This window comes from Osmia lignaria, chromosome 1 (genome assembly GCF_051020975.1).
Source record: "Osmia lignaria lignaria isolate PbOS001 chromosome 1, iyOsmLign1, whole genome shotgun sequence".
Taxonomy (NCBI): domain Eukaryota; kingdom Metazoa; phylum Arthropoda; class Insecta; order Hymenoptera; family Megachilidae; genus Osmia; species Osmia lignaria.
The window spans coordinates 10,093,521-10,108,018 of NC_135032.1; the positions used below are offsets into that span (position 1 = coordinate 10,093,521).

At 39.7% G+C, this 14,498-nt stretch overlaps 1 protein-coding gene across 13 annotated transcripts in view; it reads right to left on the bottom strand.

Moving 5' to 3' along the window:
- Positions 1–14,498, bottom strand: part of spri (Src homology 2 domain-containing protein sprint) — a 104,813-nt gene that overhangs the window by 52,938 nt on the left and 37,377 nt on the right. For 10 of the 13 annotated variants that reach the window (XM_034328327.2, XM_034328330.2, XM_034328323.2 and 7 more), the window contains one exon: positions 13,152–13,225. The exons of 1 other annotated variant lie outside the window; for it this stretch is intronic. In XM_034328327.2, the coding sequence (XP_034184218.2) occupies positions 13,152–13,225 (74 nt within the window). Of the gene's footprint in view, positions 1–2,956; positions 3,109–13,151; positions 13,226–13,321; positions 13,442–14,498 lie in introns of those variants that run through there. 2 more of the 13 variants (XM_034328340.2, XM_034328339.2) reach the window with 2 other exon arrangements.

Below are 14,498 nucleotides of genomic sequence, written 5' to 3' on the forward strand. Positions count from 1 at the left end.
CATGCCTCGCGGTATGGATAATCCTCTGTGTTTTTCCAGGCGGAACGCAATTTTTCCCAGGAGGATTCTGATGAGAAAGAGACACACAAGATCCTCGCGACGCTCGTGGTTTCTGCTTGTAAATAATTCAGCCTGCATTAAGGTGCTCCCAGGGTAAGGGAAAAAATCGGTACCCGGGGGTGGAAGAGTTATGTTCATCGCGTTAATTCTTGGCGTGAATGCTCGTAAAGTGCTCTTCGGTACAGAGTTTTGATGCTCGGCTGGCTTTAGGGTCGGTTCTATCGTGAGTTTCCAAAAGATAAAAATACGAGGGTTGCATTGGTAGATTTTTCGGGGTGCAAAAGTTGTATCTATCAATTAATTATCATCTGATCATTCGTTATAAAATAATATTTCTTTCCGTTATTATTTCCACCCTCGTTTGCAAGAATGCACCCCAGAGTCCACAACTATGAAAAAAAGCTCGGCGAAGTGCATCAAACGAAAAAGAATGCAGGCGGACAGGTAAAAAATGAACAAGCAAGAAAGTTATTCAAACGTTCATCCCGGGGAGAGATTTTAATCATACCGGGAAACAGAGCAACGTCTAGCACTCGAAAAGGGGTAGATCTCCGTGCTTCTTTCCCTCGTTCTTCTTTTTACTTCTTTTCAAGGTAAAGGGAGCATCAGCGACCTGCCTTCCCGACGACAATGCTCGGGGCTGGCGTCATTGTCCTGACGTTATGAGGTGAAAAATGAAAGATAACGATTTCGCGGTGTCTTCCTGGCGATAGCGTTTTTCTCGACCGCGTACCCTTCGCATTTTCACCCTTCATCCCCCACCCTGCGAGAATCCGTCGCAGCTGGGGCTGCAAGGTTCTCGTAAATTCAAGGGGCGACATTTTTTTCTATATTAAGGCCGTCTGCAGGGCGAAAAATTGCAGTCAAAAAAAGGAAACCGTGAAAAGATCGCAGAGTTGGAAAAAAAACAGAAGTTGCTGTTTAGGAAAATATTAATTTTAACCTGTTGGATTAATTTCAACTTCAACTCAATTAAGTCCCTGAAAAATGACATCTCTTAATTGTAATTAAAGCACCGTTCCACCCTGCTCGGCCATTAAAATAATAAATCGAATTTCCTTTCGAACAAAACTACTAGCCGGCAAGAAGATCTTGAAGGTGACAGTGAAAAGCGTTAATGCACTTTCTCGGAGCGTCGCCGCAGGCCCGTTTCGTCCGTCTTTCCCGCTCAATTTACACCATTTACAAAAGCTGCGCTCGGTCTCGAGGCAGGAAAATCGATGTCGAGCGTCACAATGCGAGAGGGTTGCTGCCGTGCGACAAGAGGGCTCTTCCTCCTCTTCCTCTTCTTTTTTTTTTCATCCTCTTCTCCTCTTCGCTGCTGTGTTCGCCGCGTGAAGTGCGTGTCTTTGTCACCGTTCACAATAGCTCCATCGGGGGGCGAGTGTACCAGCCGCTGTTGCACCCCCTGCCAACCTCCGGCTAACCCCAAGTCACCGGACCGACGCTGATATTGTATCGAAAGGATCGATAATAACACGAGCCGATAGTCTGATCGAGGTAGTTTTCGATAACGGGACACGCTGCCATCGCCAGATAACGCTCGCAAATAGGGGGACACTGATGATGGGGTTCTGTTGCTGCCACCTTGTATAGAGCTTTCGGCTGATTGTTTGTTTACTTTTTAATAGGGTGCTTGGGATGCTGAAGAAGTTCTGGGACACGATGTTACAAAATAGAATTGTATCTTTCAATTTTTATGAAATTTGCCAATAAAAATATGATGGAACTCTGTAATTTTCATTCCCAAGGGTTCAGAAGGTAAAATCCTGTTCTTCGCGATAAATCCGTCGAATGTTACGCGTTATTTCAATTCCACGATTTCTTCGCGACGAAAAGTTATTATTCGAATCCCGCGAGAGACGATACAATATCAGATTTCCCGTAAATCCCGTTAATGATCGTCCCGCGAATACCACGGTTATCCAGGTTTGTTCATAAATTAATTTTTACAGTCGTTCCCGACCGCGCGGTGATTATAAAATTGTGCGTTTTAAGGATGGTTTATGCATCGTTGAACGAGCGAGTGTCGCGACCGGTAACGGGACCGATCGAGCGATTTTAACGAGCACGCATACACCGCGCTCCTAAGTATCGTTTCTGAAACCTTGATCGCCATAATAGCTCGTCGACCAGAACGACACGCCTTCCTTACTTGTATTTTATACTGTCTCGATTATATGGGAAAATAAGACTTCGAGGGAGAAGTAATTTCACCCTATCCCCGAGCTTCCTGGGATTTGGAAGCGGAAGTTACGATCTCGACGATCAACTTCTTCTTCGATGAAATTTGGTAATTTAAAATTCTACAATTCTAAATTTAAGGAATAAAAATTCTACAATTCTAAATTTAAAAAATTAAATTTCTACAATTTTAAACTTAAGAAATAAAAATTCTACAATCCTAAATTTAAAAAATTAAATTTCTACAATTTTAAACTTAAGAAATTAAAACACTACAATTCTAAATTTAAAAAATAAAAATTCTATAATTTTAAATTTAAGAAATAAAAATTGTAGAATACCACGACAGAGGGAAAAATTTAGAGTGCCATGATTGCTGGAGAGAAATTAATTCCTTGGACTCAACATTGTTGAAATTTTACAATATTGTATTTAGTGCTATGAAAATAGTTTTATTAAATTCCTAGAGTAGCTGAAATTGTCAGCTAGCAATTTTCCTACATAACTTCGTTCATAATTTTAAATAATCCTAAGAATTTTAAGCCACTCTTGAGAAATTAGTGTAAGTATTTCCATCCACAATAAAGAATTTCAAATTCAAATACCAAATTACATCCTAATATTCTAATTCCAAATTGTTCAAAGCATTCCATTCAAAAAGGAAACAAAAATTTCACATTTTCATAATCACACCAACAAACAATTTAATCACCTCTTCTTCTTGTAATCAAACAATCCAAGCACCACATCGCAGAGGAGCAACATGACGGATTTAAATCTTCCTCGTGGATCTACAGATGGATCGCGTTAACCGGATAATAGATCGCGTGGAAATCCAGGCTGTTCCAGCAACAAGAATTCCAGAAACGAGTCATACTCGTGGAAAGACGAACGAACGACACGCGACTCGACAATGCAACTGCGAGTACACTGCACTCGGCCATTCGTGTTCTAACATTAGAACAAAAACAGAAATAAACGATAATTTGCAAATCGGGAGGAGGAGAGACTGTGGCAGCTGGATGTGGGCCAAAACTGAGAATCATTGGATGAGAACGAAGCGAAGTTGATGATTTTGGGAAACGATGCTTTGATAAATTTGATAAAAGTCAACATTTTAATTACACTTGGAGGTGAAAAGTAAAATTCCGAGAAATTCAGTGTTTTCTAAATTAGAAATAATTAAATATTCAACGAGAGGGACTGAATTTTTCGGATTAATTACAGGGTTCGTTTTCCGTCTTAAACAAATCAAGAAGTCCAGTACGAGATTAAAGGAATTCTTGAAGAGTCGTCGGATTAAAACAAGCTCTCTGCCGGCAGAAACTTCGTCTCCGGGAACAATAAATGGCGAGGTAAGAAAAAGGGAACGTCAGATAAGAAGTCGAGACTCGTATCCGAATGGAATATTAAGTTAAATGGGAAACTCAGTGGTCTGCGAGATCGCGTCGTCTCGCGCATTTCAAGGATCCTTACGTACCCTTTTCTTCAACCATACCAGTCAATTGTATCATTTGAAATTTCAAACTATCTCTTAGAACAATTATTTCAACCGAAGTATCATCAATCCTAAGTACTTGATAGTTTTATATAAATCAATCGGTATTAATCACCGCCGATAAATCACTGTCAATTCTAATCAGTTCTCAATTTCACGAATCATCAGTTCAAGTAACTGAGTCGACCCATAAATTCTAATTCGACGTTTCAAAATGTTTTTAAATAATTACACTGGGAATTTTTCATCAATACAGAATATAATTAAAAAATTTTTCAAAGAAGAAAAGGATCAATAGAAACTTCATCGGTAAATTCAAAGAATTTCATAAAACTGTTATCAAGCTTCGGGGAAATTTTAAAAAGCAGCGAAAAAATATGTAACTTAATATTAAAAAAATTTAATTTCTTTGCTATGCAGACCTAATATTCGCGGCGGTATATATCTCTTCCGCGCTCCTCAAAATCGCCAGCGGGGAACCGAAAATGAGCGTTCCAACGACAGGACACGTCGCAGGCTCCCGTTATCCTGTCCACCAGTGCGAATTAGTATTCGTTTGCATAGTGTGTCGCGTGAACGCACGAATGAACGCGATCGTGCACCAACGAGCGAGCTCTGACGATCGTGTTTCGAATGAATGGTCGTCGAACTGAAGTTTCCCTCCAAAACGGGCCAAAAACACCCCTCTGTTCGAACATTGAAACGAGCCAGAGAGACCATACAGAGTTGAAACTTCTCGCAATACCAGAGAGAGAGAGAGAAAGTTCGACCCTTTCTACCCGAACCTGCCTCCTCTTTTTCCTTTTTTAATTCGTAATCGAACACGAGTTTTCTTCCTGAGAACGAAAGAGTCTTTTGAAAATTTCATAAAAAATCATCGAACAAACAGCTAACGAGTTGCTAATTAGTTCGAGAGAGCTGGTTATAATTAAACCGAGGTGAATGAGTCAAGAGATGCTCGAGAGAACGGCTTTTGTCTTTGCCACGTGGAGAGTGTAACGTGGCCGAGTTACCGAGCGTAATTGCGCGTGTAATTCAAGAGCAGAAGGGATTTTTTAATAGTGCTGAATCAATGGGTCTGATAAACAGGTTTCAGATTCTATTGAAGATATTTTTGTTCGTTTGCTGATAAAAAAAAAAATTGTATCTAATAGCGGACAATTGTCGAGATCAAATCACGTTTCCAATTCCCCGTTCTAAAACGATACACATGGACGAGGATGGAACGGAGCGCTGACAAATTCGACCAATTTGTTTCCAACGGTTCGAAATCGCAAAATTTCACGCCACTCTCTCCCGGCGCTTTCGAAAGGGACAATTTTTTCCGGCTGACACAAAGGGACGGTGAAATTTCGAGGATGGCATCAGGTGTTTCGACCCGAGCACAGGTGATTTCGGTGCAAATTACGAATTTACAAATTAGGATCGACATCTGCGAGATAACAGGGCGATTTGCTGAAACGACCTCGAATATATTATGTCACAGGTGAAATCTCGAGGAGAGAACGATTTCCTGATCGACCATTCACTTGAAGAGCTATTGAAAGCGTCAAGAGTTCCTTTCAATTTCGTTTAAATACCTCTTAAGGATAATTTAAAGTGTTAGTGAACATTGAAAGATTTTTTAGAAGAGAATTAAATACGTATACTATGTGAAAAATTAATAAAATCAGGAAAATTGGAAAAGTCCGAAAGGAAGTCACTTTGGGAAATTTAGAAAAATGGAGAAATGGAAATTGAGAAAACTAGGAAAATTGGAAAAACCAGAAAGGAAAGCAATTGGCAAAATTAAGAAAATCAGGAAAATTAACAAGTGGGAAGTTGGAAAATTGGAAAAATTTGAAAGAGGCAATGTAGAAAATTAAGAAAATCAAGGAATTAGAAAAACATTAGAAAAACGATAGAATGGGAAAACTTGGAAAATTGGAAGAATTAGAAAATTTCTCAATAATTTACAACAGATACAGGATTACAGTTACGTTTACCAACTATGTGTTAAAAAAAGAAACTAAATATAAAATACACCGATGAAAATCAATGCCAGGCCTGTTAGCCATTCAAATTAGAATCTCCATTGAAACGTTCCTGTAGCAAAAGTAGGGAGTCTTTAGTAAGAGCCCTTCTTCTTCTTGGCGGACCAGGAGCAACGTGATTTTTTGGTTCGTTAGACCCTTTGGTAGCAGGGTGCGAGTAAACTCGATTTACTTTCGGTGAATTTCATTTCTCGCCTGCTAGCCTCTCCAATCTATCCTTGCACACGCTCACCATTTTCTTTAACCCTTTTATCTTATCCGATTCTACGTGACCCTATCACAATCTCCCTTCATTAAATAGGAAGGTAAGAATTATTTTCTTTATTTTCTATTTTCTTGCAAAGATTCTGAATAGTGTGCGAGCATCTTAAAGGAAAGGAAAACGGTTCGTTTCCTGTTGGCCAAGTCTGCGTGCATAATTCAAGGGTGGACCGGTATCGATTGAGTTTCCTCGGTTCATGGGGAGGAAAAGTAGGAAAAGCGAAGAAAAAAGATAGAGAACGTTTGAAAGATTCACCGGTGTCCTCCGAACGAACTCCAGTTGGAAGTTTCTCTTGGGAAAGAGACGAGGGGGTGGGAAATTAGCGAAACATCGAGGTAAACAGCGGACGATGTTCTTTGGGACGAACTTACGAGCAGTTCATCAATATTCAATCGACATCGTGTTCATTTTATTCATGCCCTTTTACATTGAAAAATATAATTTTATTTATTTAAGGAAAATTCTGCTTTTCGTGTGAATTTCATAGTAATTTGAAAAATGTTTATTAACAAGTGACAAATTTGAAATTTTGTCGAATTGTAAAAACCAATGGTTTTATTTCAATAAATTTTAATTTATTTAATCCTATCCTGCTCTATTTTATCTTACCCATATCCCATATTTTCCACATCATAATCGAAAGTTCAACCCAGAAAAAGATCCAACCATAGAATCGACCTGATTACACACGAATTCCGCTCCTTCCCCCGAGTGAACCGAAGCGTAAAGATAACGCCGATAATAATTCATCTTTTTACGCCATTGAATCGCTCCACCTCGTTCCCTTCAACCGTTCTCCACGATTTTATTTTTCCATGCTGTTGGAAGAGAAGAAAGCCACGAGCAGGGACGTGGAATTTCCTTTTCTTTTTTTTCGAGCACACGCGAACGATTTTACGCCGCGACGCGTGTCTTCGCGCTATAAACGGACGAAAGGGAAGAAGAAAATTGCCGAAGGTGGAAAAGTAAAAGGTCCACCGGATGAGATCGACCCTTTGGATTAGCTGGACCAGGCATTCCGCTAATCGCGTTCGAACTTCCACCGCAACCCCCTCGACAAAAGCGTAATCATTCTAATAACGTTTTCCGTCGGACGGTGAACGGTCTACACCAGGGTTTCTCAACCATCTTCCATCCGATCCATGAAACCCTTATACATTTATTTTCAGTAAATTATATGCTTTAAATTGGTATATAATAAGCGTCACTTTGCGATAATTTTATGTCATCAATTTGCATCAGAATATACATATTTCAAAATCAGTAGTTGTTTCGTTCCAATTAACAATCAGTCATTTTGTATGAAGAATATCGATGAAACGTTTATACCATCGTTTTCAGCATACTTTAAGCTGATACAGAACATGTGTTTTTCAGTTGAAGTAAATTGGCGTGGTCATCGATCATCCTCCCGGTTGGAGTCAATGTAGCAACAACGTTCGAATGATTCTTTATAAAGTATACTTCGCTGTCTCTTTTTGATTTTAACCGAGCTAACGAAGCGTAAAGATTAATGGAGCGTTGTTGGACAGATAAATGACGAAAGAGAGTGTCGCGAGGAATATTAGCGAGATCCTGAGAGGCGAGACCGCAAATTATCGCCCTCATATCGGGCTGCAATTCCAACGAGATTCACTTTCGTGAACCGGGGGGTTGCATTAATGGCCATGGAATGGTTGGTACACCGCCATAAATTCCTTCTCCCCTAGTCGCTTACCAGCCTACCTGATCCTACGTTCGCGAATTCGAAGCCTGGATTTCCGACCAGATTCCACTATGGGATCCCATTGGAATCAAATAAATTTGAATGTCCCGTCAAGAAATTCTCCTGGCGATCCTACTGAATCAGAGACGATCATTTTTCGGACAGCTACCTGAACCTGACTGATCAATATTTTATCTCTCCCTTTGGGTTCGTGGAAGAATTGATTTTTCGATACTAATCAATTTATTAAATTAAATTCAAATTGTGTATACGCATTTAAATTTCCGATTTATCGAGTTCATTCGGTCAATGGTTATTTCTGACTCTATTATACGGTATTCCATAGGTAACTCGCTGTTACCCGCGGCGTATTCGCAACATCTGACATCTTTGTGCGATTCGTGCGTGAAATGATACAACACCTGGCGTTGACATGCGCCGGAAATTAACCAATTGTCAAATTTCTGGCGATACCGGGACCAGACGTCTCGTGTCTCCTGCCGTGTATTCGCGAACAATATATTATCGTTCTATCCCGATATAATATGAAAATTAATTAATTCTTTGTCCCTAATTACAATTACATTTAATATTCAATGTAAACGATTGAGTACCTCAAGTTCCATTCTGTCTTTTTTAATTTATAAAAATAATTCTCATAGAGTATTTTTATTCTATTTGACGGAAAGTTGGAAAATAAAGAAAATTCAGTGTCTAAGCTAGGAAAAGAAGGAAAATCTCGCGAGGGACAGGGTGAAATCTATTATCGGCAGAATTAGCGGCGCCTGGGAGCACGTATTTCGACGACACACCCTTTGTCTATGGCTAACGATACGGGGGTGGTCGGATAAGGGTTGCGTAGCCGTGTACCATAGCTCCCCTAGCAAACATCAGACTCGCGTTAGTCGTCAGAAATCAGGGGGATATCCGGTGGCAGCCAGAGAAACCAACCCAAGGGAATCCCCATGGTATTTCTATCTTTCTCTCTCTATCTATCTTTACTCTCTTGTATCGAGTTTCCTCGATAATTCGATCGGTGCACGTTCCGTGTCTGACTCGGCTCCCATGCTCTTCGATCGCTCGATTCTCTTCCTTCCCGCGGGAGGTGAACATTCTCCCTGGATCGACGAATTGACAGTTTCTATGAAGTTACTTCGACGTCTGTGCTTGAAAATGGGGTTAGGAGTATTGAAAAATTCATTTCCTATTTAAGAGTATTTGATGGTTTTTTGAAGAGACGTGTAATCGTTAGGGTTCTTATTACGAATTTGAGAATTTAGAAATTTGGGAATCTGAAAATTTGAGAACTCGCAAATTTGGGAATTTAGGAATTTGGACACTTGCAAATTTGGGAATCTAAGAATTTGAAAATTAAAAAATTTTAAAACCTTAGAATTCTAAAATGATAACGGAATCAACCTCTATTATACTTATTCCACTCCACCAGAAATTAACCCAAATATTTTCTCCTCTACCCAAAACGATGTTTAAAAAAAGGAAAAGAAGAAATACAGCAATTCTCTTGAAAAGAATCCAATTATTCCACGTGCCGCGATACTTTCGCCAATCGTACAGTAGTCACGGTTCCAATAAATCAACCCGTTACGTACACACGGTTTCGCGAGCTTGTACATGCCGCGTTACCCTCGACGGCCACCTGACACCTCACCTGCAGCACCGGCCACGATGATTAACGACAGGCTGAGCAATTATCAAGATCGAACGCGATCGTTATCGATCGTGAACGGGAAACGAAGGACACCCGAGCGAAAGGGAGAAGAGACAGGGAGAATCTGAGCAGAACACGTATGGTAGTGGGCCTGGGGGATACACGGTGTGTATCCAATTTATGCTCTACATCGATTACGATACCCTCCATCCAGGCGACCGACACGGATGATTATCTTAATGATTATGTAGACAACTCGCGTATCAGCGTTTGCGTTAACGAGATACAGCGGGGAAAAAAGGGGTGGATGATAATAAATTGGAGCAGAACTGCATCCAGGTTACTCGTGAAAATGGTACTAAAATTTTCCAACCCCTTTATTTCTAATGACTGGACAAAAAATTTGTAAATTATAAATTGATAGAATCTAAAATCAGACTGATAAAAATTAAATTTATCAACCCTTGTACAAAAATTATGGTTATTTATATTTTTAATATTTCTGATGACTGAAAGAAAAATTTGTAGATTATAAATTGATAAAATCTAAAATCAAGCTGATAAAAATTAAATCCTCTCGAGCTTCCTCTACCCCAATTACGAAATCTCTTTCCAAGCACCCCCTTTCTGTTACGAGCGTACATACGTGATCCACGAATATTCCCCGAGCTTTTGCCCATTAAATTCGGATCTCGAGAGCGAAGTAAATCCTCTTTTAATGCGACCGGTCGACGAATCAACGTTCGCCTAGCAGGGAAAAAAGAATCACTAGTTTCTTGCTGAGAATCCTCGACCGTATTAGATTCGCGTTTAGACGAGACGAAATCGTTAAGAGGCATTCCTGAAAAGGTTGATGCACGCTGGATGTTGTAAAAACCGTGTTTACGAGCACCGATCCATCTCGATCGCTCGTAAACAGAGACATGCCGGACAGAACGCGTTTTAACACTGGATCAATCGAAGTTTAATCGAATCAACCCCTGAACGAAGCCTTTTCTTTGCTTGCAATCGAGGGCTGACGGTGGGTAACGAGAAACGAGAATTACAGCTGGTCAGAGGGTTAAAAAGAAATTTCTCTTCTACAGAATAAAATTATTCACCTTTAATTTTCTATCGAGACGACTGAAATTAATTAAAAGCGTTGAAAATTATGATATGTTATCCTGGCAAAATTTATCGACCGAAAATCAATTAAATTTCTGATTACTCAATCAGAATATTAAAATGCAAATGTGTTCCGATGAAAAAAAGAAATTTAATTCAGCATGCATTCATTCATAAGCGTAAAATCACATTTCACGCGAATTAATTTGAAAGATACCTCGAACCGGTCAAACTTTCTCGCCTCGACATAAAAAAATAGCAGGTGATCGGTAACAGTATTGTGCATAGAACCGGAGATAAACGATCGTAATTTGGATAATCAATTATCCACGATGACTTACGCGATTCGATTAACCGTGTGACCAAGGAAATTGGTGCACGCCGCAACGATTACTCGAAGACGGCGAAAGTGAAAACAGGAAATCGTCGAGGTCGTTTCAGGAACGAAAAGAATGGCGATATTTCAACAAGGGTGAAGTTTTTAGCGAGATTACCGACCGATAATAATTCAACCACAGCCCTGCGGACTGGGGATGGAATTTCATTTCAATTCCGACTCGCCAGGGATGGTTTTAGGGATCGAAGCAAAAATTCTCTAATAATTTAATGCAATTTTCCAATTTTAAATCTTTGAATTTAGATTATTTTCATTCTCATTTTTTCCAAATTCTAAAAATGAAAATCTTTTCCGTGGAAAACATGAAAATTGTACGAGATGAAACAAAAAAGGGAGGAGAGTGGTGGAAGTGCAGACAGGGAGAACATTTCCTGGGTTGCTTGCAAGCTCTCGTTCGACAGGGTGAAGTCAGACTCGATATTCGTGGATGGGAAATGTGAAAAAATGGAAATTTCTCGTCAACAGCGAGTGATACGCTGGCTACCATCGCTAAAAGCGTAACACGATTCGTGCTAGTCGTTATCCCTTTCCACGAGGTTTATTCCACGTAGAGTTTTAACGTCGTTTTTCACACAAGGGAATCAAAATTTTCCCTTCTGTAAAAAAGGGAATTTATTAAACCTTCAAAGGTAAAAATTATATATTTTTCCAATCGCGAATTTAATTATCGATCTCTGTTATTTCGGAAAAATACTTTGTCATTCGTATGGATTATCATCGGCTGACTCGACTGATTTGAAAATTAGGAACAAAATGAACGAATATCACGGGCAAGGATTTATCACAGGAGGAGCAATATCCGAAGAAGTTGCGGAACTTTCAGCCAAACGACCAGATGGGTATCTTGATAGATTATACAAGTTCCTTATGAATGGCCAGAGACTTTTGAAGTTGCCACGGAATCGAGAACAAAGAGGGAGACAACCCTCTAGATTACTCGAGGATAATGCCAGGAATCTTCCACTGTATTTTCTGTGATTAATGAGTGCGTATGTGTGTGCACAAGAAAGCGAAGCAGAAGATGACAAAGCGAGGTTCGATATCATGAAAGAGTCTTTTTTACCAGAATTTCGGTGTCTATTATTTCTGTGATAAATTCCATTTGATTTTCTAGAGCGAATATAAATTCACGCCTAAATTAATAAACGGTCTTCGACATCAAAGTTTCGCGTTCCAGAGATGTCCTCTTTACTCTAATTCGAATAGTTTCGTAGCTCGGGACATCAATCTTCATCTCGACCTCGTTTCCACAGCTTCGTGGAAACGAAGCAGTGAGAAATAAAGAGACAAAGGGGACAGAGGGGAATTAAGTTTCTGCATCGTAATTTATAAATACTCAACAATCATTGAATGAAAATTTTTGTGAAAAGTAGTAATTAAATTGAATACACGAGGGCGACGTGCTGGGAAAGCAATAAATACGTGTGAAATTAACGTATCCAATAACAAATGACCCAATTTGCGACATGTGTCTGGGATCAGCGACATAATATTATGCGCAATTGCTTTCAGCTGACTGTCGTTTCTTGCCACTATAACCATCCCTGCAATCTGGAAGCTTCTCTAATATCCTAAGGGCACCCATGGTGTTCCCTTTATTTTTCATTGCATTTTAATTCGTTAAGATTTTCAATCCGACACTTAAAATCATTCCATATAAATCGTATCCATGCAATAACGTCAAAAGTTGGCGAACGTTTAATCGAAAATAGAGGTCGTTACGCGACTTGTCCCATATAACAGGGTGGATATTGTAGGCGAAGTCTGCCATAGATCACCAAGAAGCCCTTACGATATGGAAATTATTCCTGGTGCACGTGGCCGGGAGGTGTTGGCAAGATTTCCATCATAAATTACGGGAATTCGTGATTTAACCATGGTCACGCGAAGGGGGTTGCTCGACAATGTCACCCCGTTCGAGGATCTACGATCTCGAGGCTATGATTGCAAACATTTAAACATTTACAAATGAATCGCAAAAGAAATCTAATATTTAAAAAACAAAAATTATCTATCTAAATAAATATTTCTATTTGATTTCTTGGATTCGTCCAAGCGAATCCTCGAATATTTCGTCCATTGATGGACGCGTCCTCCCTCGAACGATGACATTTTCGAATCTCGTAACGAGAATAGCCCCGAGGCGTGTGCCGGCCTCTCTATCGAATCGATCGACTCCAATAACCCTGCTCTTGACCCCGAGAAGAGCAAGAAGAAGAGAAGGAAAAAAAGTACTCACCGTTCGTAGGAATTCGGGGTCGTGCAGAGCTCGCTCAGCATGCAGTCCAAATCGGTCGCCAGGGAATTAAGCAGCTGAGAAGAGAAGCAAAAAGGGGTTAGAACTGGTCGTGGCACACCTCGTTTCGCAGCGGCACATCAATCGCCTTTTACTCTTTAATGAATACGCACAGCCGGCTGTTCCGAGTCTTCGACACCCGCCTGGCTAGGTGTATTTTTAATGAAAACCCGAGTGCCAGTTTTTCAAATCCGTTCACGCGAATTCGAGGGAGGTTGGGACGCGTTTGAAGCGAATCTTTGGGGGGTTCGAGCCAGTTTCAGAGGAGTATGCGCGAGTTAAAGGACAGTGGAACGGTGTTCAGCGAGTATGCTCGAATTGCAGCGGGTTTGGATGGGTTGACACGAATTGGAGCGAGTTGAAGTGAGTTTCAGAAGGTTTGAATGAGTTACAGCTGCAATAACATGAATTTCAAATGAATTAGCATAAACTGGGAAGAATTAGAACGAGTTGGATTAAGTTTGAAGGTGTTGAAATAAATACTGAATTGAAAGAAATTAAATCTATTTCTCTAATTAAGATGAGTAGACGAAAACTAGGGCAAGTTTGAGAAAAGTTGAAATGACTCAAAGTGACTTAAAAATAGCTACTAATTACAAAATTTTTATCTATCATTCTAACAGCATAATATCCCACGCAGCGACAATGTAAACGCGATCGCAAAACCAATAATTATTGCGCAACAAAACAGAGAGTACTGGAAACAGGAAATCATTGCTGTTTGATTATAGTGTTCTCGTGGATCCTGGATGAATTACGTTATCACGTGGCATACAATGAATGTTTTTTTTTTTTGCCATGTAATGTTATGACGCGTTCGATTATAAATTATCATAAATTTTCTTTGGATAGTTTTTTTAGAAAGGGACTAAGTATTCGTGAACATACCAGTCACCACGAAACGTTTGTACCCGTACAAGGAACGTATTTGCATTGCATCATGGAATCGGAGCCCGGAAAATTAGAAGGTTTCCATCCGGAGGCACTTTCGTAAAGTCAATATTGAACGTGGAGAAGACATTCGATAAAGTTTCGCCGCGCAACACGGGGTACACATAGGGTGAAAGCACGGGGTGCAATTTCTTGCTTGCAATATACAACCGGAATAAAAAATCGCTTTTTTTATTTTTATTCATTTTTCATTTCCTCTGATTTTTTTCAAAATTTCATTTCACCCTATGGTATTCATGGATTTTTTGGGATTAAAATATTTGCAATAATTATTCTAATGATTAAACGAAATAAAAATATACAAAATTGAAAGTAGATCATCAAAGAATGCGAGTAAAA